This window comes from Heloderma suspectum, chromosome 2, assembly GCF_057233095.1.
Source record: "Heloderma suspectum isolate Gila_16-S chromosome 2, 16-S_ref, whole genome shotgun sequence".
Lineage (NCBI taxonomy): Eukaryota > Metazoa > Chordata > Lepidosauria > Squamata > Helodermatidae > Heloderma > Heloderma suspectum.
In genome coordinates this window covers 224720930-224743353 of record NC_139459.1, presented here as the reverse complement: position 1 = coordinate 224743353, position 22424 = coordinate 224720930, and the positions used below count along the sequence as shown (strand labels likewise).

The following is a 22424-nucleotide window of genomic DNA, read 5'->3' as shown; positions in this document are numbered from 1 at the left end:
GGGTTCTGTTTATTCTCCATGCTACATGAAGCTGCTGGGTGAGGTCATCAGGGGTTTTGGAGTTTGGTACTATCAATATATTGACGATACCGAACTCTGTTTCTCCTTGTCAGCAGAGTCAGATGGGACTGTGCAAGTGCAGGATTCATATGTAGATACTGTGATGGGCTGGATGAGAGCCGATAAACTGAAACATAATCCTGACCAGATGAAGGCTCTATGGACTGGTGATTCCCAGGTCCAGGAACTGATTAAGCGACCTGCCTTGGATTCCCCCTAAAGGAGCAGGTACGTAGCTTGGGAATACTCATCTTTGTCATTGGAGGATCAAGTAGCCTTGGTGGCTTGGAGTGGTTTAGGCCAGCTTCAGCTGGCCCACCAGCTACCCAGTTCCTGGACAGTGATAACCTGGCCACACTAGTAACTCCCCATTTAGATTACTGCAATGTGCTCTGTGTAAGATTCCCCTTGACAACAACCTGAAAGCTGAAGCTAGTGCAGAATGTGGTGGCTAGGCTGTCGGGAAGCGTTTATAGAAATCATATAATGCTGCTTTTGAAGGAACTGCACTAGCTGCCAATCTGCTTCTGTTGTTGGTTCAAAGTGTTATTGATAACATTTAAAGCCTTAAATGGTTTGGGACCTCTTGGTGCTTCTCCTTGTATACAGTACAGTATTAAGATCTGCCAAGGGCACTGTTATTAGTGGATCTGAGGGCAGATGTCTAGGGCCCCCACCCTGCTATCAAGCATAGTAATGCTCCTGACAATGCATGCATGCACCCAGCTCTGCACAAACCTGCACAACTATGAGCATATGGGAGGCAGTCACCAGTGTGGGGCTCCTCCCTTAGTGCAGCTGGGCTGGACCTACCATTAGGCAGGGAAAGGTGCCCACCTCAAGCATAACACCTCATGGATGTCATGAAAGGGCAGCAAATGGTTAGTTATTTAGGGTGCAAGCCTATGAAAGTTTAGACAGAAAAATGTTCTACAGTTCTCAGCATCTCTCCAGCCAGCTATGCTGGCTGGGGCATACTGGGAATTGTAGGACATTTTCTGTCTAAACATGCTGCACCCTTAATGTATTATTACTGTATATTTTTTTTACTACCAGGGAAGGTGAGAGATGCTTGTGGGATTTCCTGCCTAAGGTGCCCAGTTTACTTGGCTGGCCTTAGGTATTATGCCCGTTGACTTACTGCTCCATCACATCTGTCCCCTGCATGTGTGAGGGGATCTAGAGGTAGATTATCCCCTTTTGGGGGGAAGATACATCACCAACTTACGTGCACATAGAATATTTTATACTATCCTCATCAGAGGTTGTAAGTGGAAAAATCCTAATGAAAGATTTTTCTCAGCAGAGTGGGTTTCTGATTTGGCTCATGCAAAAAGATCTCAAGTCCTCGACCCCTTATTGTGAGCTCCCTAATGCGGAGGTTTACTTGCAAGGCAAAATGTGAAGTTCACCTACTTATGAAACCCTTTTCATGTCCCCAAGGTTCCAAGCAGGAGCTTCCCAGTCCTACCCACACAAATGCTTTATTATTTATTACAGCAACTATAGCGATCCTTCCCGAGGACCCTCGTTCATTGTCCCCACTGCGCAGAATAGGAATTGAACAATTCGCTGGAGAAAAGATGCTGTCTGCCTTTGGCAGCCAGGAGTCATTGCTTGGCTCTGAATTTATGCTTATGAACTTTTCAGATGAGAAATACACACTCACAAACAGAATGCTCATGTTTTTTCACCTGTTCTTTGTTTGTAGCTGACTCTTTACATGTATGACAAATAAGTTGGACTTGTTGCTCCCTTTTTCCTTTTATGGGCTTCTTCCTCAATCTCTCCTTTCCAAAGCCATCGTTCCAAATGTCGTCTCTATTGCCATGAGGCCCAGCCTAACCTCACCCACCTACACAAAGCTTAAAGGGCAAGAACAGTGGGGATGGCAAGAGGGGGATAAAGCCTTCCTCCTAATTTCTCATTTTGCTCACAGCCCTTCATCTCTGTCACCTCTGCCACAATCCCTGTGGAACAGAGACTTACAGCTCTGTAAGAGTTGTGGTACCTGTTCCAAAACAGATAATTCTCCTTTTTAGTTGAAGAATGGGGGTAAAAATGCTATAAATAAATAAATAAATAATAGTTCTGTGACTGATGGTCAGTTAGTATAATCAATTGAAGTAACAGCTCAAGGAGAAAGCTTATTACTGTTAGGCTTGCTTCTGCTAACTGGGGGTTGGATCCACATTCTTCCACATATGAAAGGCTAGGCTACCACTTGCAGAATGGGACTTTCCATCCCCCCTCCCCCCCGAGCCCCTTACATGCCCTTCAACTTTGCTCTGGGCAACCCTCTTCCATCAGCCTAGTTGAATGCACCTAAATCTGGAGTCAACCCCATATTTTAGGAAAATGTACTGCAAACATAGGACCACATATATGGTCTTTGTTTAAAAACAACAGAGAGTCTTGTGACACTTTAAAAACTAACAGATTTATTGAATAAGCTTTTGTGGGCTAGTCTCACTTCATCAGATGCATGAAATGATCTCAGTAGGCAGATAAAAATGTATACAGAGAAGAAATTGTAAGCAGTGGGACCAAAGAAGTATGAAATGCATGAAATATGAAGTGTAACAATTCTATGTAAAGCTTATTTACAAGATAAACATAGTAATCATTCACAATAATCCTATATTAATTAACATTAATAGTGGGAGAGGAAACCATTATCTTGATTCAGACTTAAACTAACAGAATCCAATTTCCTGATACAGAATTCTCCCACTTAAGTTCTACCGTAGAACAATGCCAACTTTCAGGTCAGGAATGCAGTATCCTGGAAGACTGAAATTTGACAATGCATTTGGTATGCAGGAACAAGTTATTACAGGACACAGACGAGAACATAAGTGAATGCCACTCTTTATCCTGGAAAAGAAGTTAAAAAAATTAGAGTTCTCTAAATAATATTTCAAACTAGCCATACTTCTGCTGTCCCTAAACTGGCAACAGTAAAGTGTCTACATGGATTATATTATACTCTGAGTATCTGAAGGAGGATTTTAATACGGCTGTCTAATGAAATCAGAATACTTTCACCCAAGGAGAGGTAAAAAAAAATAAGAGCCCTCTCTAGCTTCCCCGAGAATCAAAGACACGGTCAGCATGTGTTCTAAAATATAAACCTCTCTTAAAAAAAAAGACTCCACCTTTCCTCTCTTTTTTTAAAACACTCCACCTTTCAGTTTAATTGATTTTACAAAAATTAAAAGTTTTTAAAACAATCCTAAAAGAGCAATAAGCACTAAAACTAAAATAAAGGAGCAGAACAGTACTGAAACATTCCATGAGAGCAACATGATCAAAATGAACAAGAACCTAGAAGCTCAAAGTCCTGGGCAACTAAAAGGGTCTTTGCCTGGTGCCAAAACATAATGGGTTGGCCCCAAGTGAGACTTCCTTGGAAAATGTGAGAGATTGGGAAGGGGGCACAACCAAAAAGGCTCTTTCCTTGGTCACCACCCACCTGATCTCAGGTGGAAGGTCACCTGGAGAAGGGTCGCAGTAGATTATCTGTTTAATTGGACTGGTTCACGTGAGAGCACATGGCTAACTTTTCTGTCAACTATTTGTACTCTTGTACAGATACACAAACACACGCATGCTGTAGCAATTGTCAAGGACGTGGGCATGTCTTATTCACCATGTTTCCTTTTACACATGAGAAGGGCTCCCAATTCCCTCTGGTTGCTGCTTCCATTTATACACAGAGGAAGGCCCCGATTCTGTCTCTGGGTATCACTTCTGTGAGATCTCCATTGGAGGCCCTTCTATGGGTGCCCCCACCTGCTGAAATGGTTACCAGGGAGAAGCCATTTTCTGGGGTCATATCTCATTTGTGGAGTTCTGCCTGGTGCTTTCTCTATTATCTTTTAGTCAACAGGCAAAATGTGTTCTGTATTTTGTCTGGGCTTTTGGTGATTGATTTGTGAGTTAATTTGATTATAGGTTGAATTGGATTTTGGTTGTTTGGGTTGAGGGGCTAATTTGTGAATTCCAGTGAAATGTTATCTAATGAGAAATGCTGCTTGATGAAGTTTAAAACAGCCATCTTATTCCATGCATCTTTCCCATTGATGGTTCTGTTGCATGGTAGACACAAATCTTGGGAAGGCCACTGGATTTTTGGAAATTTAGGATCCTCACTTGCTTCACCTGAACAACAAAAAATAAAAGAGGAGATATTACCATGAAATACTTCCTTTCTACACTCCTTGTAAATGGATGTCAAAGGCTTCATGTAGCCTTTCCAGCTAATTCCAACTAAAGACCCTCTGCATCCGACTTGACCAACCATTTATAGATCTTTGCCTGTCAAACTGACATAGCAGCCTAATCTGCATCAGCATATTGCCAGGAGGGTTTCGCCGTGACAACAAATGGAGGATTATCCAGATTTTCCTAGGAATTGGCTTTGGTGCACTTTGGTCCGTGCAGAGCTCCACGAATGAGTGCATCACACCAGCATAAGTTGCTTCTCAGAACATACTTCCAGGTGGGGTGTGGGGGTTGGAGTGGTCATCTGATGGGCAGGGGCTGCTCAACCAATAAGACAGCCCCTCCTGTCCAGGATCTACTCCCCTTTCTCCTTCTATAAAATCTTGCCAGGTTTCCTTCTGTGTCTGACAAAAGCACTCTCCTTCTCTCTCTCAATGTCCCCCTGCCCCGCATTAATTACTTCCTTACAGCAGGAAACATTACAGAAACACAGCTGCAGATCCTTCTCCCTCTGTTAAAGCTCCCCATGCTGTGATGGAGTGAAGTTCTGCATTAACTACTCCCTTACCACTGGCGAAGTGCTTCAGAGCCTTTAGGAGACTTAACCCTGTGAATACTTGAAGCACCTGGCTCCAACAAGCCCTTTTTCTAATTCCCTTTCTCCTTTGCCTTGAAGCTCCCAATGCTGCAAAGGACTGAAGCTGCAAATTAATTACTTCCAAAAAGAAAGGAAGTAAACATCAGAGAGAAGACTTATTCAACACAATGGGATTTACTTTTGAGTAGACACACATATGTTTGTGCTAGGAAAGATGGAGGTGGGAAACACAGGGATGGAAAAGCAGCCCCCTTTCTAACCCAATGCTGCACATGATCAAAGGTGTGAATTAGTTACTTCCGAACAGCAACAAACCAAACAACCAAGAATCACAGCTTCAAGATAGCAGTTTAGGGAATTTGTGCTTTAAAATGTGCTATTTTGATTGAGGGGGATCCCTGTAAATTCTGAGGTGTGCATTCAGGAGACAAGCCTCATTGACTGCAATGGGAATGTCTTCTGAGTGGACACTAATTGGTTTGTGTTGGAAAATACAAGGCAGGAAACACAGGGACATGAAACACCCCTTGACCAGGGTCATGGTGAAAGGCACACCCCTGGGCAAGGCTAGCATACCTGAGGTCAATGCAGGGGTTGCGGGACACAACAACTATACCACAGAGAACCCAACTTAAGGAAAAGAATTGGACTATACGCAGTCTCAGGAAATCCATCTTTTCCACGAAAAGCTCCAGGGTGGCTGCGGGATGGTCATGACGTCATGTGCCCCAAACGACCTTGAAATGGATCCAGCTTGCAGCAAATCAACCATGGAGACACCTCCCAGGAGTCAACTAAAAGTCAACCCTGATGGCTCACTTATGAAGGCAGAGAGGAAGGATGGAAGGAAGGAACAGTAGAGCCTTATTGTTCAGGTTGAAACTAAGGTTAAACTTTGCAGTTTTAAGCATTACCATTTAATGCCTAGCTTCCCAGCTCTGTGTGACAAGGACACTGACACATTGGAGTACATCCAGAGAAGGGCAATCAGGATGGTGAATCGTCTAGCAACCAAATCCTATGAGGATGAGGAATGACTGAAAGGTATGGGTATGGTTAGCCTGGAGAAGAGAAGATTAAGGGGAGACATGTCAGTGGTCTTCAAATATCTGAAAGGCCATCATACAGAAGATGGAGCAGAGTAGTTTTCCTTTGCTCCAGAGGGCAGGACCAGAACCAATGGGTAGAAATTGCAGGGAAGCAGATTTCAGATAACCTTAGGGGAAACTTCCTAACATCGAGGGGTTGTTCAGCAGTGGAACAGATTACCTCTGGAGGTGGTGAATTCTCCTTTGCTGGAAGTATTTAAGCAGAGACTGAAGAGCCATCTGTCAGAGATGCGTAGTGGCACCCCGCAGTGCAGAGCCTGCATTGAGCAGGGGTCTGGACAAGATAAACCCCAAGGTACCTTCCAGCTCTATGACTCTAAGATAAGCGGGATTCCAGAAGGTGCAGAAGGAAATAATTTCAAATCTTTCATTGAAGAGTGACTGACAGGAATACTGCTACGCAATGATTTTGAGGGAGATCTTGATATAGAAGAGATAATGAGAAACTTCTTAGGTAAGCAAACAGTATAACAGAGAAAAATAGCAGAAATTTTTCAGAGTTTGTAGATAAAAAAATCTTATTTTGAAGATAGTTAGAGAGAATGATGCCAATAAAGTGAATGATGCCAACATTCAAATTTTGATTGATTTACAGTGCAATCCTATGTGTGTCTACTCAGAACCAAGTTCCATCAAGTTCAATAAAACTTACTCCTGGGTAAGTTGTGGAAAGGAATGCAGCCTTAGGTTTTGAAACCCTGAAAGAGAAGCAAAAATGTAAACCTATGATTAACATTTTGAGAGAAAAGGAACCACAGTAATCTTGGTGCTTCTGTGCTAAAAATATATAAGCAAAAAGCATATAATATAAAGGACATCAATGCTATATAAAGATTTCTGAATAAATTGCAATCATCTATTCATTTAATCATTAGAGTCAAAAGGCTAGGGGAAAAATCTGATAGAATTGCTATAAGAAAAGAAAGGAACCCAGAAAGAATGGACATGTGAAAAGGTTTTTGCTGAACATTTACGAATTGTTCATTCAACTTTTATATCTGTTTCAAACAGAGGGAGTTAACGGGCAGAACCCAATGGGGTGTTTCTGTCCCCACCAATTGTCTTCCGTTGTGCAAGTGGCCCCCACTGCTTGTGCAACTGCAATTTAGCACTTCCAAGGCAACCCAAAATGAGTGGAACTGCTCGTTTCTGGAAGAAGGCAGGTCAGTAAAGCTCGCATAAGGGAGCTCTGAGAACTTGCCCCCTTCTGGAAATGAGTGTTCCCTCTTGTTTTGGGGCTTCCCCTGGGAAGCACTAAATCTCCCTCATGTAAGCAGTACACCCCACTTGCACAATGAAATTGGAGGACCCACCACTTGCAGGAGGAAGTCAACGGGGTGGAAAGGAATTGGTGGGGGAATAAACACCCCATTGGATTCTAGCCAATAATGATTAATTTTCAAGATGGCTCTATTATTAAGAAACTGATGACAGTACATCTTAGATAAGGTTGGTGTTTCTATGAAGAGCTATATTGGTTCACATTCTCATATTTTTAATTATATTTCTTTTTCTTTCTTCTTACTTATAAATAAAGTTTGATAGTATTTTTTTTTCAGATTTCCATTTCTTCAAGAAATTGTGACTCAAGAACTTGGCCCATTTTTACCTTGTCCTTTCTTTAAACAAGTCAGAATCATGGTCCAGCACTGAGGCAAAGAACCTTGCTGAGGAAAATGGGTAGTTGCAACACTCACAACCGCAACCAGAAAGCAGTTTCTCCAAAGAAGAAGATGATTTACATTCCAGTTATAAAATTTGGAAATCACTTATTATGTCCATTGGGTTTTTTTTGCTTCTCTTTGTAATTTGATCACAGAGTCACCCTGTGAGGACCACACAGCCTCTGAGGTAGGGAGTTAACCGTCCTGCAGGGCCACAAAATCAAATAATCCATAAACTGTCTGCCCCAGTGCACGGTTCTTAGCTGACCAAAGAGGGCAAACTCCCATAAAGGAAACCCAGAGGAGGCGCTGGCCCAGTCTTGCTTACAGACCTTTAGCAGGCTCTGATTTCTAGGGATGGATGAAAGTCCCTTACCTGATCCCGAAGCTTGCTTCGCGGTGGGGGGGAGGTGCCCCGTCCCTCCCCCCGCAAATTCTGGCTGGGGGGGAGGCGCCCCGTCCCTCCGGCCGCGAAACCTCCTCTCCTGCCGGGACGCAAATGCCGGCGGCCATAGCCGCCGCCGTTTGCGTCCCTGCAGTCAGCCGTGATAGGCTATGTAAATGTTTACGTAGCCTATCACGGCTGACTTTAAAAAAAAAAAAGCGTGTACACAAATGGCGGCGCCCACGGGCGCCGCCATTTGCGTTCCTTATTTTGGCACGTGTAGTCTACGTAAACATTTACGTAGACTACGGCGAAAATAAGGGAACGCTATTTGCGTTGCCCTTATTTTCGCCGTAGTCTACGTAAATGTTTACGTAGACTACACGTGCCAAAATAAGGAACGCAAATGGCGGCACCCGTGGGCGCCGCCATTTGCGTACGTGCTTTTTTTTTTCTTTCAAAGTCAGCCATGATAGGCTACGTAAACATTTACGTAGCCTATCACAGTGTTTTTTAAAAATCTAGCCGTGATAGGCTACGTAAATCTTTACGTAGCCTATCACGTTTGTTTGTTTGTTTTACTTGGTAATGGCGGTGGCAGCAGCTGATCGGAAGACCGGCTGCCGCCGCCGCACCGCTGGAGCCGCCGCTGCCAGGGACATTCGAACAAGGTAAGTCCCGTCCCGGGGGGGGGGGGGGCAGACCGTTTCTCCACCAATTTCGGGGAGATTCGTGGAGAAATTCTCTGACATCCCTACATTTCAATGTGAAGATGATGGCTCCTGCTTCCTTCATGGTGGCTCCCACATTGCTCTAAAAAATGTGTGTATCTTCTGCCCATTTTAGCCCTATTCAAGCATTTATAGAGAATGCATGAATATGGCTGCACACACAAGCCACACCCCAATATCCCTGCTCTGCTTATAGCACATTAAGCACAAAGGTGTGAAGTGGGATTCTAAGCATGTTCAGGTGAATGTGTTTAGAGTTCTCCTGGTGAGTGGGAGCCCTGTGCTATCAAGTGTTCTTGTCTGCAGGTTCTAACTAAAACTAGGAATGTTGGAGAAGTCCGCCACGGACCCCAATGAGGCCGGATTCCAAGAATCTGGCCCCACTGGGGTCTGTGGCGGAATGTAGCACTCACCTCTGTGCCCCTCCGGAATCTGTCCAGGCCGGCTTCTCTGAGCAGTGATCGTGAGGAGCCAGCCACTGGCTCTGCATTGCTGGTGATATGGACAGTCACCATTGCCATGCCGTATCACTGTGCTCAGTCCGGACACAAATGGCACCGTGGGCACCATTTGCAGCCGTAAAGCTGTTAGATTAGCTTAAATGCAGCCATTAACAGCTGCATTTAGGTTAATCTAACAGCTTTACGGCTGCAAATGGCACCCACTACGCCATTTGTGTTCCTGTTTTCATGTGATAGGCTATGCAAATTATATTTATGTAGATATTTGCATAGCCTATCACATGAAAAAATAGGGACACAAATGGCGTAGTGGACGCCATTTGCATCGGGACTGAGCACAGTGATATGGCACGGCAATGCTGGCCAGCTGTATCGCCGGCGATGCGGAGCCGTTGGCCGGCTCCGCAGGATCACCGCAGAGCGGAGCTGGCCTGGATGGATTCCGGGGGGAGGGATGGATCGCCTCCCCCCCTGTGGACCCCCCCCAACAGGAACAGGGTAAGTGATCCACCCATCCCTAACTAAAACACACTTAGAATCTGTGTGAAGGTCTCTGGCTGCCTTTACACTAAAGACACCCCTGCAGTCCTCCTGTTCTGGAGTGCTTCTGCTTTTACCACAGGCTCCCAGACAGCGACCATGTGATTGCTGAGAGGAGAAGCTTTTAATTTTCAAGGTTCTATAGAACTCAATGAAACAGCGCCATCTAGTGGATCTTTTAACCGCGTAACATTCGAAGTTAAAAAGATAGTTAATTAGTTCTGGATCTTTTTGAAGCGAAATAAGCAGGAAATACCTCTGGATGTGCCCTGGAGGTTCACAACATCATGAAAAGGTCTTGCAAACTTCCATGAGTGAGCAATCTCAATAGCAGGATAAAAGCTCCATGTGAAGAAGAAGCCCTCTGTCTTGAACAGGGACGTCAGGAGAAAGACTTGCATATGCAGCCCCACAGCCCTGTTCAAGCCTTCTTTATGAATGCCTGAATATGGCTATGGTTGAGTGTGGGGTATTCTGCCAACCTAGCAGTTCGAAAGCAAGAAATTGCAAGTAGATAAATAGGTACCGTCTCGACGGGAAAGGTAACAGCGTTCCGTGCACCTCGGTATCCAGTCATGCCGGCCACATGACCACGGAAGCGTCTTCGGACAGCGCTGGCTCTTCGGCTTAGAAATGGGAATGAGCACCACACCCTAGAGTTGGACATGACTGGCTGGGGACACCTTTACCTTTTACCTTGAGTGTGAGGTTATGCAGGAGACACGTCTCCTAATGGGGCAGTGTAATGATACCTCTGGAGCCCCAGGTAACAAATAAATAGGACCTGAATTTTCAGAAGCTTGCATCTCCCCCCACGCTCTGACCTTCTCAGTGAGCACTCAGGACTGATCTGAGGAAAGAGTGGGCACCTGTTAGCCAATTACTAACAATGGCCAATACATTCACATGTTGCCCTGAGGCAGCAATGGCCAGCGTGCATCCCAGCAGCAGTGAGACCCTCACCTGCCAACCAAAAGTTCACTATGTTATGCTTTGACCAAAGCCAGAGAATAGCCTCATCTGTGTTCTTCACTTCATCCATGGATTCTCTCGCCATGATCTCAAAGGATTTCACACACTTCCGGCATCCATAGACATTCTTCATGAATTCTCTCATGGTAGAAAGGGCTGCTGACAGTGCTAGGGGGAGACAGAACAGAACAAAAGGCTAGACCTGTTACAATTAGAGTAATGGATGGGTGAGAAAAAATCAGTCTGCTCAGCATCTGAAAAATATCTTAGTCTTTCAGAGAGAATTTAGACCGTCAGTTCTCTTCCCTGAAACACAACTACTCCTGCAGTCATCGCATAAGAACAATAACAGATGTTTGGTGGATGTATTTCCACCTTTGCTTTCAAACAGTGGTTGTGTATTCCAAGAATAACCTCAGCAATAAAGTTCTTCACTTCCGCACTGCCCACACCTTCAGTTGAGGCCTGGAGATGTTCAACAGCAGTCCTGGTCTATGAACTCAGGCTGCTAATCTGTAGTAGAGAATGGCAGGAAGGAAAGGACTTCTTAACCATTTCCCATCTGCCACTCTGGCATTCTGGCCATTTTTTTTTTTTGTCACATTGAGAGGGAAACTGACTGACAGCCAAGGGTTATGGGAAAAAGCAGTAGATTGGAGAGGAAAGAATTAAGCACCCTTCTCCCACCATTACTCCTCTGCTGCAATCTCACAATTCCCCATTACGTTTTGAACATGTTTAGCCCTCAGTGGGAAGTAAACTGAGTTGGCATAGTAGATAAGTGAAGAACTTCATTGCTGAAGTGACTGGTGGCATAAACCACCACTGTTCGAGAGCATAGCTGCAAATGCACCCAGTATCTGCACAAGCAGCTTTGTTGTTGTTGTTCAGTCGTTCAGTCATGTCCGACTCTTCGTGACCCCATGGACCAGAGCACGCCAGGCCTTCCTGTCCTGCGCTCTCTCCCAGCGTGTGCTCAAGTCCATATTCATTACATCGGTGATGCTATCTAGCCATCTCATCCTCTGCCGTCCCCTTCTCCTTTTGCCTTCAGTCTTTCCCAGCATCAGGGTCTTTTCCAGGGAGTTTTCTCTTCGCATTAGGTGGCCAAAATATTTGAGCTTCAGCTTCAGTATCTGTCCTTCCAATGAGCAATCCGGGTTAATTTCCTTTAGGATTGACTGATTTGACCTCCTTGCAGTCCAGGGGACTCGTAAGAGTCTTCTCCAGCACCACAGTTCGAAAGCATCAATTCTTCGGCACTCAGCCTTCCTGATAGTCCAGCTCTCACAGCCATACATTGCTACTGGGAAAACCATAGCTTTGATTATACGAACCTTTGTCAGCAAGGTGATGTCTCTGCTTCTTACTATGCTGTCTAGGTTTGCCATAGCTTTCCTCCCAAGGAGCAAGCGTCTTTTAATTTCATGGCTACAGTCACTGTCTGCGGTGATCTTGGAGCCCAAGAAAATAAAATCTGTCATTGCTTCCATTTCTTCCCCTTCCATATGCCAGGAAGTGATGGGGCCAGACGCCATGATCTTAGTTTTTTTAATGTTGAGTTTCAAACCAGCTTTTGCACTCTCCTCTTTCACCCTCAACATGAGGCTCTTGAGATCCTCTTCGCTTTCTGCCATTAGGGTGGTATCGTCTGCGAATCTGAGGTTGTTGATAATTCTCCCGGCAATCTTAATTCCGACCTCTGATTCATCCAACCCAGCATTTCCCATGATGTACTCTGCATATAAATTAAATAAGTAGGGTGACAATATGCAGCCTTGTTGTACTCCTTTCCCAATTTTGAACCAATCAGTTGTTCTATGTCTGGTTCTTACTGTTGCTTCTTGACACTCATACAGGTTTCTCAGGAGACAGGTAAGGTGGTCTGGTACTCCCATTTCTTTAAGAATTTGCCAGAGTTTGTTGTGATCCACACAATCAAAGGCTTTAGCATAGTCAATGAAGCAGAAATAGACGCTTTTCTGGAATTCTCTTGCTTTCTCCATGATCCAGCGAATGTTGGCGATTTGATCTCTAGTTCCTCTGCCTCTTCGAAACCCAGCTTGTACTTCTGGTAGTTCTCGGTTCACATCCTGCTGAAGCCTAGCTTGTAGGATTTTGAGCATCACCTTGCTGGCATGTGAAATGAGCGCAATTGTACGGTAGTTTGAACACTCTTTGGCATTGCCCTTCCTTGGAATTGGAATGTAAACTGACCAATGTGGTCAATCTTGTGGCCATTACATCTTACTGCCATTACATCTTACAATCTTACAGTCTTGTGGCCATTGTTGAGTGTTCCAAATTTGTTGGCATATTAAGTGCAGCACTTCAACGGCATCATCTTTTAGGATCTTAAATAGCTCAGCTGGAATACTGTCATCTCCATTAGCTTTGTTGTTAGTAATACTTCCTAAGGCCCACTTGACTTCACTCTCGAGGATGTCCGGCTCAAGTTCAGTGACTGCACTATCATGGCTATCAGGGACATTAAGATCTTTCCTGTATAGTTCTTCTGTGTATTCTTTCCACCTCTTCTTAATCTCATCTGCTTCTGTTAGGTCCCTGCCTTCTTTGTCCTTTATCATGCCCGTCTTTGCACAAAACATTCCCTTGATATCTCCAATTTTCTTGAAGAGAGCTCTAGTCTTTCCCATTTTATTGTTTTCTTAGATTTCTTTGCATTGTTCATTTAAGAAGGCTTTCTTGTCTCTCCTTGCTATTCTCTGGAAATCTGCATTCAGTTGGATATATCTTCCCCTTTCTCCATTCCTTTTCGCTTCCCTTCTTTCCTCAGCTACTTGTAAAGCCTCATCAGACAGCCACTTTGTTTTCTTGGATTTCTTTTTCTTTGGGATGGATTGAGTTGCTGCCTCCTGAACAATGTTACGGACCTCCGTCCATAGTTCCTCAGGCACTCTGTCTATCAGGTCTAATCCCTGAAATCTATTCCTCACCTCCACTGAATATTCATAAGGGATATGATTTAGGTCATACCTGAATGGTTTAGTGGTTTTCCCTACGTTCTTCAATTTTAGCTGAAATTTTGCAATAAGAAGCTCATGATCTGAGCCACTGTCAGCTCCAGGTCTTGTTTTTACTGACTGTATGGAGCTTCTCCATCTTTGGCTGCAAAGGACATAATCAATCTGATTTCGATATTGACCATCTGGTGATGTCCATGTGTAGAGTTGCCTCTTGTGCTGTTGGAAAAGAGTGTTTGCTCTGATCAGCGTGTTCTCTTGGCAAAACTCTATTAGCCTTTGTCCTGCTTCATTTTGTACACCAAGGCCATACTTGCCTGTTATCCCAGTTATTTCTTGACTTCCTACTTTAGCATTCCAATCCCCTATGATGAAGAGGACATCTTGTTTTGGTGCTAGTTCTAGAAGGTGTTGTAGGTCTTCACAGAACCGATCAACCTCAGCTTCTTTGGCCTCAGTGGTTGGGGCATAGACTTGAATTACTGTGATGTTGAATGGTTTGCCTTGGATTCGTACTGAGATCATTCTATCGTTTTTAAGATTGTACCCCAGTACTGCTTTTCCCACCCTTTTGTTGACTATGAGTGCTACTCCATTTCTTCTAAGGGATTCTTGCCCACAGTAGTAGATATGATGGTCACCTGAATTAAATTCACCCATGCCTGTCCATTTTAGTTCGCTGATTCCCAAGATGTTGATGTTCAGTCTTGCCATCTCATGTTTGACCACCTCCAGCTTGCCTTGCTTCATTGATCTTACATTTCAGGTTCCTAAACAATATTGTTCTTTACAGCATCGGACTTTCTTTTCACCACCAGACACATCCACAGCTGAGTGTCCTTTTGGCTTTGGCCCAGCCGCTTCACTCTTTCTGGCACTACTTGGAAATTCCCTCTGCTCTTCCCCAGTAGTATATAGGACACCTTCCGACCTGAGGGGCTCATCTTTCGGCGTCATCTCTTTTAGCCTTGTGATATGTTCCATGGGGTTTTCTTGGCAGGAATACTGGAGTGGGTTGCCATTTCCTTCTCCAGTGGACCATATTTTGTCAGAACTTTCCGCCATGACCTGTCTGTCTTGGGTGGCCCTGCATGGCATAGCTTATGGCTTCACTCAAGCCCCTTCACGACAACAAGGCAGTGATCCATGAAGGGGGCACAAGCAGCTGAAGTCATGTTAATTTTCATTTCAGTTTGCCTGTCCGGAATGTTCCCCATATATATTGATCCTCCCTCCTCTCTTTAAAAATATAAAACTGAATGTACCCATTAACATCTTTTATTCTTTATGCAAAAAAAAAAGTGAGGAAAAGAAAGGAAAGAAAGAAAGAAGAAAGTCAAGGACATTGTGGGACAGCTGTGTGGGATTTATTGACATTGCTAGGGCTGAGAAAAGTCAGAATCTACCCTGTCTCCCTAAAAGAAATTAACAAAAAAGAAAGACGACTGCCAATCTGGAATATGCACAAAATCCTGATTGTGATGGGCAAGGGTAGAGCAATAACTGGGATAAGGAACACTGTAAGATTTTTGTCCAAGGGCCGATCTACACTTATGGGTTTTTTCACTTCACCGCCCATCTTTCACACTACGCAGTAGCCGCCTCGAACTGGAACCAGAATTTCCTGCTTCTGTGCTCCTGCTTTCAATACTCTAATATCCCGATATTTCCCCTCAATGTGCTCTGATTTTCCGCCTTTGCTACCATATCTGGTCGTAGTCCCCTCCCCTGCCTGTCCATATACGGCGGTGTTTGTATTTCCCTCCTGTCCAATCACAGCTCTCGACGGCCCCGTGTCGTCTTCCGGCTACTGATTGCATAGCTTCCTGAGCACTCAATGTTTCCTCAGCAAAAGCAAAGGGCTGGATGTGTGCACGCTTGTCTGATCTCGGAAGCTAAGAGGGGTTGGCCCCGGTCAGTAGCTAGATGGGCGACTGCCTGGGAATCAGGCTTCCTGCACTGAGGAGAGGGTTGTTCCATCCCTTCAAATGAGACTAAGTTTTACCTCCTTCTATCCTCCACTTTGTTTGTTTGTTTTTTTTAATTAAGGCATTATCTTCGAAGAATCGTGGCTTCTCCGCAATTTTTTTTTCTAATTCAGGCATGATCTTCGAAGATTTGAAGATGTGAAGCTTCACATCTTCGAATCTTCAAAGATGCCAGCAACCCACCCCCAAATGCAAGCACTGAGTGCCGCTGCCACTGCCCCTCTTCCTCGCGCCGGCTGTCAAGGGCTGGCACAGGGAAAAGAGCATTGGCAGACACCCCCCAGCCGCTCGCCCTGGCCTCCAGCATGTGGGGGGAGAAGAGGATAGGTGCCTCCTTCTTCCCTCCACACCCACCTGCTACAGCAGTGGCGGCAAGGGATAAGCTGGTCGTTTTCCCCAAGGCAGGAAAACATGCGGAAAACAACAAGCTTTTCCCGTGCCACTGCCACGTGGTGGGCATGGAATCAGCAGAAACAGGAAGAGTTTCTGCTCCTCCAGTGAGAGCCGCCATCTTTAAGAGCAGGAAAACAGCACGGCTCTCAAGTGTGAACCGAGCTCACGCATTCGATGAAGCATTTTTGGGGAAAATGGCTGAGTGTGGATAATCACGTTTTAATACGAGAGCGTTTAACCCGACAGGGCACCAAATTCATTGTGATGGCAGGCACAATGTAGATCAGCCTCAAATGAATTAATTTAAGGCTAGTACCTCTTTAAATAGGCCTAAATTATTTGTTTCATACAAAGAAGACATCCTAAAATGCTAATCAAGGAGGAAATCAACAAGAGATTAGGAAAAGCTTCTTGTCCTGGGGGGCTTCTCCACAACAACGGAAGGAGACAGAAGGAGAATCCAATTGTGGCTTACTGGATTTTTCAAGGAGCCGGCTTTGGTCTGCAGTGCACAGGGCTCCATGAGCCACTGCATCGCAGTCGCTTAACAGAACATACTTCTGGGTGGGGTGGGGGTTGGAGTGAATGTCATCTGACTGGCAGGGGCTGCTCAACTAATAAGAGAGGCTCCCCCCCCATCCAGGCTCCCCCTCTTTCTCGTTTGATAAAATACTGGGAGTTTTCCTCCTTTGTATCCATAGAAATCACTCTTTCTCTCTCTCTCTTTCCCCGCCCCGACAATCATGAAAGGAACATAGTGTTCTAGCTGCCCTACTGCGATCAATCGAAGCTTTGAAGCTTTGCCTTAAGGCTCTCTAAATTAGGGGTGGACGAAAGTCACTTACCTGTCGTCGAAGCTTGTTCGCGGTGGGGGGGAGGCACTTCGCTGCTCCCCCTGCGAAGTTCAGGCCGGGGGGGGGAGAGGCTTCCCGCCTCGCCCCGGCCGAAATTCAGGCCGGGGGGGAGGCTTCCCGCCTCGCCCGGCCGAAATTCAGGCCAGGGAGGAGGCTTCCCGCCTCGCCCGGCCGCGAACTCCAAAGTTTTAAAAAAAAGAAAACGCCCCCGTGATAGGCTACGTTAATCGTCATGTAGCCTATCATGGGTGACTTTAAAAAAAAAAGCGCGTACGCTAATGGCGGCCCCCATAGGGAGCCGCTATTCGCGTTCCTTATTTGGTTGCTGTAGTCTACGTAAAGGTTTACGTAGACTACGGAGAAAATAAGGGCAACGCAAATAGCGTTGCCCTTATTTTCGCCGTAGTCTACGTAAATCTTTACGTAGACTACAGCGACCAAATAAGGAACGGGAATGGCGGCTCCCTATGGGGGCCACCATTATCCGTACACACTTTTTTTTTTTTTTAAAGTCACCCGTGATAGGCTACATGACGATTTACGTAGCCTATCATGGCTGACTTTGCAAATCTAGCCGTGATAGGCTACGTTAATCGTCACGTAGCCTATCACGGGGGCGTTTTTTTTCCCTTTCTTTTATTGGAATGGTGGCGGCGGCGGCAGCCGGTCAAAAGACCAGCTGCCACTCCCGCCCCGCACAAACACCTGCCGAACCGCCGGCCGGACCTGCCGCCGGGAGGGACATTCGGCAAAGGTAAGTCCCGTCCCGGGGGGGTGTGTGGGGGCGGGGGGTGTGCGGAGAATTTCTCTCCGAAACTTGTTCGGGGGGCCGAACACGTTGGCGCTCGGCCCCCCGAAGTTTCGGGGAGAAATTCTCCACCATCCCTACTCTAAATGCATTATTTCGATTCAAGGGGATCTTGGGAGTGCACAGTTTGGGAACAAGCCTCATTGACCACAATGGGAGTTCTTCCCGCATAGATACACATGTTTGTGATGGGGAAGACAGGGAGGGGAAACAAAGGAATGGGAAACCAGCCCCCTTTCTAACCCAATGCTGTGCTGGTTCGGGATGATCGAAGGTGGGAGTAGTTACTTCCAAATGGCAATAAACCAAACAATGGAGAACTGCAGCTTTGAGAAAGCGCTGTACAGCCTTTAGGGAATTAGTGCTTTAAAATGTGCTATTTCAATTGCGGGGGTGGGGTGGGATCTCTGTAAATTCTGATGTGCACATTCAGGGGACAAGCCTCATTCGCCACAATGGGAGTTACTTCTGAGTAGACACTAACTGGTTTGTGCTGGGAAACACACAGACGGGAAGCACATAGGAAACATCCCTTGACTGGGGGGTCACAGTAAAAGGCACACCCCTGGCAGGGCTAGAATATCTGAGATCAATGCGGGGGTTGGGACACACAACTATACCGTGGAGAACCCGACTTAAGGAAAAGAATTGGAATTTAAGCAGTCCCAGGAAATCCAGTTTTTCCATGGTAAGCTCCGGTGTGGCTGCTGGATGGCCACAACGTGATATATTCCTAACGACCTCCAAACACAGCCAACTCAGAGTAAATCGCTCATGGAGACACCCACCTGGTTTCAGTGGCAGATCACACAGAGACTTTTTTTTTAAATAAAGGGGGAGAATGGGGATGGGGGAGAAATCCTCCACGGACCCCAGTGAGGCCGGATTCAAAAGAATTCAGCCCCCTGGAGTTCGTGGAGGATGGGAAGACTTAACTCTACCTCTTGGAGAAATCCTCGCCGGCCGGATCCTCCCTCCCGGCTGGCTCCGGAGTGCCAGCGATAGGGCTGCCATTGCTGTATCGCTGGCTGGGCGGATTGACTGCAGCCACAAATGGTGTCCGGGATGCCATTTGTTGCTGTAAAGGCCTTAGTTCAAGGTAAATGCAGCTGTAAATGGCGTCCCGGATGCCATTTGCGGCCGCAGTCAATCCGCTCAGCCAGCGATACGGCAATGGCGGGGATTCCGGGGGGGGGGGGAGGGACGGATCGCCTCCCCTGACTGTGGACCCCCCCACAGACCCCGCCGTGCTTGTGGCCTTTGCTGTTCCGCTATCGGCTGCCTGCAGAGCACAACGTGGTGGGAGCCTGTAAGCCTGGTAGAACGGCTTTGCTGCTTCTCCTCAATTTCTCCTTCTCACCCGCTCCCACCGCCACAACAGCAGTGCTTTACGGTGGGATCGGGGGATTGCTCAGCTCTGCAAGTGCTGCCCAGAAAGCTTTTGACCCTCTCTATTCAATCCCCATGCAACACAAGCGAGAGGAATGTAATTGCTTTCTTTGGGGGAGCAGGGAGCAGACTTCTGACATTGCAAAAGCATTGTGGGATACAGTGGCCGAGGGAGGGATTGGAGGCAGCGGAAATGAAAAGGGGAGGTGAGTAGGTCGAAATGAAAAAGTCCATGCTGAGAGGGGGGAGGGCCACCCCAGAGGGAGTGGACTGCTGACATCCGAAAACATCCTGCCAGGCTCCACTAGGGATGGATGGACCCATCTCGGTCCGGGGTGCATGCGGGGGAGCTCAATGGGCTGCCCCCCCAGCTTGCACGGCCTGGACCCACTTGGCAAGCCTCCCTGCTCACCCCGCCCATGGGGCTGCACGAGCTGCCCCTCCTCTCTGCACCAAGGACTCCAGCAGTCAAGCCCTTGTGCTTTATGTGCACAAGGGCTTGACTGCTGAGTCCTCGGCGTGGCTGGCCCTCAGTGCTCTCGCCCTGGCCTCCTCTCTGTGGCCGGGTCCATCGGCACCCCAGGGTTTGGCGAGCGGGGTCTGGCAGGCTGGGTGGGGGCGGGGCGAATCCATCAGACTCCATCCCCTTTTCGGACTCCTGTGCCATCCCTAGGCTCCACCCATCAGCATAAATGGCTGGTAGTGTTATGCAATAAAGAAAAAACAGCTGTTCAAAGAGCTGATTTAAAATCCTGCAAAGAATCCAGAAGAAGGAGCGGTTAATCACAGGACAGAATTCTCGTGTGGAGAAGCCCCTGGACGGACGGACACACACTCCCAGTAAAATTCTGTGAATTAGGCATCGTGATTGCACAATAAAAGCCTCATCTGGAAACAATGGAGTCTAATACTCTAGTACCTGAAACATATTGGTTTTCTATTCTGAAGCTCTAGTTCTAGCTCTGGTTCTCAACCAAACAGAGGGTGCATTACTTACCGACATTCTTATTGTCTGGCAGTCCTTCCTGCACAGTCAGGAAGTGGAAGAGAGTCCAGACAGAGCATGGGTAACCTCGGAGCAGAGGTTGGCTTCCCTGACATCCCACCCAGGTTCGAGTATCTGACTGGGTGCCATTTAGAGCCTAAAAGACAGGGTGGAAAAAACTGTCATGGTATACCAAGATGGAGAGGGAAGAGGGAGACAGAACAGAGAGTCCTGGGGTTCTTCAGAAGCTTAGCAGGGATTCCTCAGTGCGAAGACTGCAAATTGGTAATGGAGAAAAAGCTTCACCATCAGTCCTGATCTCCCCTGTGAAGTGTATAAGTGTGTGTTTGGGGGGGATTTCCATTCTTTTTTCTCCCTTTTATGAGTGAGAAAACAAATCTGATACACCCCACCCCACCAAATACAACAAATAAATACCCTGAAAGAGAATATACCACAAAACTATCCCTTTCTTTATCAATACAGTATGAAGATTGACCAGTTCTCCATATATATTTATTAGCTATTTTATTTTCTGTCTCTTAGGAATAAGAGATAGGGTTTTATATAACAAATATAAATTATTATCATCATATATTCTACACATTTTAAACGATTTACAAATAGTCATGGCAGCAGGTTATGTGTAATTTCAAAGCTAATGAACTATTCATTCTCTGTCTGATTTTTTTTTAAAATAACCCCTTTTAAATAAACAATTTTTGGATCACAGGGAATAACTAGACCAAGTGAATCTTTAAGGAGATGGACAATGAAATCTTATACATGTCTACACAGAAATAAATCCCATTGAGTTCAGTGGGGCTTACTCCAAGAAGTATCTATAGGATTGCTACCTTAAAATAATTGTCTAATAAATGTTGATCTTGGGACAGCTCCAAAATGTGGTTAAAAAATCAGCATCAATGGTATTACAGCCCCAGCAATTGTCATTTCCCAAGGTCTATATAAATTGTAATCTTTGAAGAGTGAAATATCACTGGTATTGTACCTTTGACAAGTTTTCTTTTAAATTAGAACAAATGTTTCTTAAAGCATCATTCCGAATTTATTGCCATGATTTGTCAATATTATACAACAAACTGGATATATTCTTTGGATACATTCTAGGTGAATTCAGTCTATGCTAGATAATAGTCAGGTGCCCAACAGACCTGCAGGCCTACATGAACACCCTAGAACATGCCCCAGAAATCACTGTGCACCACAAATGATATTGCACAGCAGACATACAGGGGTTCTTTGTCACATGCCTGTGTGGAAAGAGTTATCTGAAGATGACAGTTTTAAAGTTACTTGAGTAGAAATACTAGAAAATGAGGGATAAAACATAGATGTTTCTGAGCTGGAATAAACCACCTTGTTTGGACAGTGTACCTTTTTAATAGGCATGAAAGCTTTTGTCCATTTGCTCCGTGAAATATCTGTTGTCACATATAGCTTTAGCCAGTCAGTCAGTTTGTGAAGGTCATTCTTGACCACGGATTTATCAGGAAAATACTGTTGTCAGAATGGAAAACAACAGGAAACAAGATTAGCCACAGGTGCCCATTAACTCCTACCCATGAGAGCGGTGAATGAAGAGGGAGTCAAGCTTTGAAGGCTATGCCCACGGTTGTGAATATACTGCAAATGTTATGGAAGAATATGATACTGGATGCAGAGTACAAACTCTTGAGACTCTCAGTCTAATTTTTTAAAAGCCAGAACTTCTCCTTGTCCCTGTGTATGGGTATATTTGCACATAGTGGGAGAGCACAAGCATAAAGGGACCCACTGGGCGAAAAGCTATCCAGGTACTTCACAACAAGACATTTTGCTGCTTGAAGTGGAGCCCAAATGTCCGATTCTCCCCCCCAGTGCTTAATACTTTAGAAAACCTCCTTTCATGCCCACAGCACTGTGGCTTTCTTCAGAGATAGCATTTCAGTCAGCAGGACACTTCCTCCAATGGCCATGTAGCCACACCAGAGCACATCACATGTGGTGGTCACATGGGCATTCCACCATAGGCAATGGGCTGGTCACATGGGCTGACCTGCACAGCTAATGGTGAGGAATCATGGGAGTTGTAGCCCTCCAGATGTTTTGGCCTACAGGTTGCCCACCCCTGCTCTAAAGCTTCCAATGTCTTTCCCTTTTAACTAACCCAGGCTTGGTTTACTTAAAAGGAGGTAGTTTAGATCTTCTTTAGGCAAAAAAGCGGAACCACTTTTCAAAAATCTTTCAAACATTTGCAGGCCTGCTGGGGCAGT

The 22424-nt window shown here is 45.7% G+C and overlaps 1 protein-coding gene across 1 annotated transcript in view; it reads right to left on the bottom strand.

Annotated features, from left to right (window-relative positions):
* Positions 1-2479: 2479 nt before the first annotated feature.
* Positions 2480-22424, bottom strand: part of LOC146354133 (sulfhydryl oxidase 1-like) — a 42313-nt gene continuing 22368 nt past the window's right edge. The window contains exons 9-12 of the mRNA XM_084838256.1: positions 21547-21669; positions 20161-20305; positions 10739-10915; positions 2480-4224 (exon numbers count right to left, since the gene is read on the bottom strand). Of these exons, the coding sequence (XP_084694382.1) occupies positions 4052-4224; positions 10739-10915; positions 20161-20305; positions 21547-21669 (618 nt within the window). The 3' untranslated portion in view covers positions 2480-4051. The remainder of the gene's footprint in view (positions 4225-10738; positions 10916-20160; positions 20306-21546; positions 21670-22424) is intronic.